Source organism: Pterocles gutturalis, unplaced genomic scaffold, assembly GCF_000699245.1.
Source record: "Pterocles gutturalis isolate BGI_N339 unplaced genomic scaffold, ASM69924v1 scaffold35635, whole genome shotgun sequence".
Taxonomy (NCBI): Eukaryota; Metazoa; Chordata; class Aves; order Pterocliformes; family Pteroclidae; genus Pterocles; species Pterocles gutturalis.
In genome coordinates, this window is record NW_010139513.1 from 599 (window position 1) to 5,233 (window position 4,635).

Genomic DNA, 4,635 nt, shown 5'->3' on the forward strand with positions numbered 1-4,635 from the left:
ATCAGGATGTAAGCAGGAAAAAATAAGACATCCTAATAGTAATTTCTGGGATCCTAAAAATATATATGCTGAAAATGTAGAGGGGCTACAGCCCACTTTATTTGGTGCTGACAATGAAATGACACTGATTTTCCCCTGTAAATTTTTTTCTAAGTCCAGTGACAAAAGAGCATCCAGCACTGTATAGGAAGTATATAAGTCCTCAGTGTATGACAGTCCTGTAACAAAACTGAAGCAAATTTTTTTTATTTTTGACCACTACACTTAATCAATTTAATTGAGTGTCTGCTTTTTATTTGTCCTTCCTCCAGTAACAGGTAACTACTCTTTGCAACCTCATCATGCCACTTACCACCAAATTACTTCTTTCCATGCTGGCTGCTTCTTCATGTCTTTTCTTCTGTTTTACAGATCTGGCACCAACACATATCAGCTGGCAGCCATCAGTAAATGCAGGCACACACCATACTGACAGATATGCCAACACTGAGCTGACTGTGAGGCGAGGACAAGCCTTCACTATTACCTTGTACTTCAACAGACCAAAGCAGTCTGGGGAAAGCCTAGCATTTGTCACTGAAATAGGTAACACTCCCTCAGCTTCAAAGAACCACAGAAGGGTTTGGGTTGGAAGGGACCTTAAAGCCCACCCAGTGCCACCCCCTGCCATGGGCAGGGACACCTCCCACTAGCCCAGGTTGCCCAAAGCCTCATCCAGCCTGGCCTTGAACCCCTCCAGGGATGGGGCATCCACAGCTTCTCTGGGCACCCTGGGCCACTGCCTCACCACCGTCACACCATAATCTTTATCCCTTGTAGTTCTCCCCTTATTCTATTTAGAGATGCAATTTTTCTTCATGTATTTTTAATGCTCCCCACCCCCTTAACACGCTAATTTCAAGTCTGAGGTGAATATTGAAACCATGCTCTGGAATAGAAACCAATTACTCCCTTCTTTCTGTCAGGACCAGCCCCCTCAGAGTCTCATCGTACAAGGGCCATATTTAACCTCTCTGAGGTGGGGGCAAGTGGCTGGAGTGCTGTGCAAGGACCCAGCGAGTCTGGCTATACGAACTTCACAATATCCAGCCCAGCCAATGCTGTCATTGGACGATACAACCTCAGCCTCCAAGTAACCTCAGGGAACAAGATCTCCTGCCGATTCCTGGGACAGTTTGTGTTACTCTTCAATCCTTGGTGCCCAGGTAGGTACCAATGCCTTTGCTCTTGAACACAACTGACCTATTTGCTTTCACATCTGCAGAGGGAGCTTGCTCCCTCAAGCTGTCTCTCTTTGGGTCCCCAGCAGCAATCTCAGCTATCTGTTCAGAGATCTGGTTTTACTACATTAAAAAGCTGCTGCCGCACCCCCTCCCTTTTCATCCTAATGAAATGTGCTATATGGGGTAATATAATAGACTCTTCTTCAGGACTGAGCAGACCACTTTTTTTCCTGACTTTTGTAAGTGCATGTACTTCTCAGAATTTGAAACAAGCATACAGTAATGTCCTTGACTTGCACCCAAATCAAAGCAAGACTGCTCTTGTAGACATTAACTGCAAAGACAATAGCTCATCTAAGTTCATAAAAACTGACAGAAGGATAATGTGAAGAAGACTGGTATTTCCCATATCTTTCATCATGTGTTGAAAGGGGACATCTCTTCCTGCTCCATTTTTTATTTCTGCAGCCTCAGCATGTTGCAGAAGAAATGCAATTTCTTCAGCTCAGATTTTGCAAATCTGCAATAGTCTAGAAACCTATATTAGCCCTAAAATATAGCACTCTAAAATTAATGGAGCTCTTAGCCAGCCAAGTGACTAACCAGCTTATGAAAGAAGAGAAAAGTAACCACCATCATTCACTGTTTTCTTCTGTGACCATATGTTAGTCAAGGGCCACTAACAAATATGTCAGAAGCCAAGATGAAAAAAAATCTGCTAACTAGCTCAGCATGTCTTGGAAGACAGAAATAATTACAGAAATATGTTCACGAAACTCAGACTGTCTCCACATAGAAAGCCCAGAGGGAAAATGTCTGGGGCCTCCAACATAAAGACACAGACCTGTCGGAGCAGGGCCGGAGGAGCCATGGAGATGGTCTGAGGCTGGAGCAGCTCTTTTCCAAGGACAGGCTGAGAGAGTTGTGAGTGTTCAGCCTGGAGAAAAAAAACGCTCCATGGAGACCTTACAGTAGCTTCCAGTGCTGAAAGGGGGCTACAGGAGAGATGGGGGGGCTCTGGATCAGTGGGTGCAGAGATAAGACAAGGGGTAACAGTTTTAAGCTGAAAGAGGGGAGATGGAGATGAGATGTGAGGAAGAAATGTTTTCCTGTGCAGGGGGTGAGGCAGTGGCCCAGGGTGCCCAGAGAAGCTGTGGATGCCCCATCCCTGGAGGGGTTCAAGGCCAGGCTGGATGAGGCTTTGGGCAACCTGGGCTGGTGGGGGTGGAACTCGATGATCTTCAAGGTCCCTTCCAACCCTAACCATTTTATGATTCTATGAAAAACCTTCCCAGAACCTCCTGAAAGATCCCTTGTGGTGTAACTTCTAATTGATGGAAACCACTCTGGGGACTGAAATATTTGACAGCTCCTGAACTGGAACACCAGCATAGCACTGGTACTCATGAGACTAGACAAATTGCTCTCAGATGAAATCTGAGAAAAATTAAGCTGCACCATTCCAGCTGAAAACTAATGATTTTGCAGAAGGCATTTATCAGATGATGCAATGACCACTGCCAAACAAGAGGCAGAATCCTTTAAATAGGATGCTGCTGAATAAGCTTCTGCAGAGTGGAATAGCTCCCTGATCCTGACAGACAGGAACAGATTCAGTTTGAGGGTATGTTACCACTACAGTATCATAGCAGAAGGGAAACAGAAAATTTATTTTCTCGACAACAGATAAATGGCAGATCTAGTCTGTAGATATGGTTCCACATGGGAGCTTATTCATAAGCTGGAAAAGACAGAAATTAATTAATAAACTGTAAAGAATTACTAATAAGGAAACAGTCAGGACTAGAGATGAAAGGAAAAGCAGCAGGTTGGAGAAAATCTACCAGTAGATCCTTAAGTGTCATCTGAAAAAACACTGATCAAATGGTTCATTACGGACTTTGATAGGCTGACATTAAGCAGCATTGTCCATACGCAGATGGGCTAGGATATCACATAGAAATAACTGGCTGAACTTAGAGACTGGAGTCAGAAGGGACAAGATATAATAATACAAAATAAAAGACTATAGGTTTAGGGAGAAATAACAATAATTTCAATGGCAGACTTAGCAGCTGGAAATAATGAAGAATGTGAAAGTACTTGTTAATCAAAGAATGAGAATGAAAGTGAAATGTCACTGAAAAAGGCAAATGCAATCTTAAACTGTGTAAGACAAAAGAGTTACTCGGATTTAAATGTCGATTTCATTGTGTGATGTGGCAAGACCTCATTTGGAATTTTCTTTCAGTTAATCTTTCCTAAACAGGAATTATTAATTAGAACACGTTCAGTGAAGGGGCTACTGGGAAAACTGAACACTCAAAAAGCCTTTTGGACAAGAAAAAATTTGTAGTTTAGAAAGCCAGAAGCAATTAGTTTCACAGGTCATATATCTGAAATAAATACAGAATTTGGACACAGAAAATACTGTTCTTACCATAACAGTATCAAACCAACAAGCTTATTAATTCACCAACACATTTGTTTCAAACCTGTGGCTGAAACAAGTGATGTTTTAACATTAAAGTCTCTTAAGAACATTTGAAGAGAAATCTACGATACTTGCTAGCCAGCCTCTGATAATGATGCATTATGTCCTAATGCTATTGAAGGACTGTACTAGAATAAAGACTGCTAATCATGAATTAAGTGAATGATCATACACCGCTCATCTATAGCTCAAAAGTGAACAATTGTAAAGCTTTAGGGGATAAAAGGATACGTATGTTTGAGAATTCTGCAGAATGTATCTGTTTCCCTGGATGCCTGATACTTGCCACTTGTTTCTGTGGCAAAGATTACCTGAGGAAATTACTAGAAGTATATCTATATTAGAAAGTATAATTACATTGATTAAAAACTATCAATAGAAATTTACATCCTGCTTGTTTCTCACTATGCCAGGATAAACTTGAACTTCAGAATGAGAGGACAGAATACAGAGTAGCCTTGTATTTTTGTATGAAAAGGAATTAATTTCACAAAAGATTAGGTGTATAGTGGTCTTTCGACAACTGCCAAAAAAGAAGAATATCATGGCTGATCGTGGTTTTTTTTTTTTCTCCTTGTCTGCTGAGAGTAACAGAAGAAGGGGTTGTTAGTATTTAGTCATACATGAAAGGACGATGTTTGTTGTGGTGTGTTGTGGGTTTTTTTTCCCTCTTTTTAAACTAACGTTAATTTTGCTCTGAGTTATTGGTAGGAATAGTGTTATTATAAAAAAAAAGTCTAAGTACGCTTATTCAAAGACTTCTCTAGAGCATTATAATTGAGAGCATATAAACTTTTGAAAAAAGATGTTCTTCAAGTGGTTATAGAAGGGCATTTAGATTACTCAGAATCACAAACTCCTAGAGCTACAAGGATCTTAGAAAGTTATCTAGTCCCACACCATGCTCTAAGGCAGGTT

General features: G+C 41.0%; 1 protein-coding gene across 1 annotated transcript in view; it reads left to right on the forward strand.

Moving 5' to 3' along the window:
• Window positions 1–411: 411 nt before the first annotated feature.
• The window catches only part of LOC104469024 (protein-glutamine gamma-glutamyltransferase E-like), a gene marked incomplete at both ends in the record, with an annotated part of 9,331 nt that continues 5,107 nt past the window's right edge, over window positions 412–4,635 (forward strand). Inside the window, 2 exons of the mRNA XM_010083354.1 lie at window positions 412–585; window positions 966–1,205. Of these exons, the coding sequence (XP_010081656.1) occupies window positions 412–585; window positions 966–1,205 (414 nt within the window). The remainder of the gene's footprint in view (window positions 586–965; window positions 1,206–4,635) is intronic.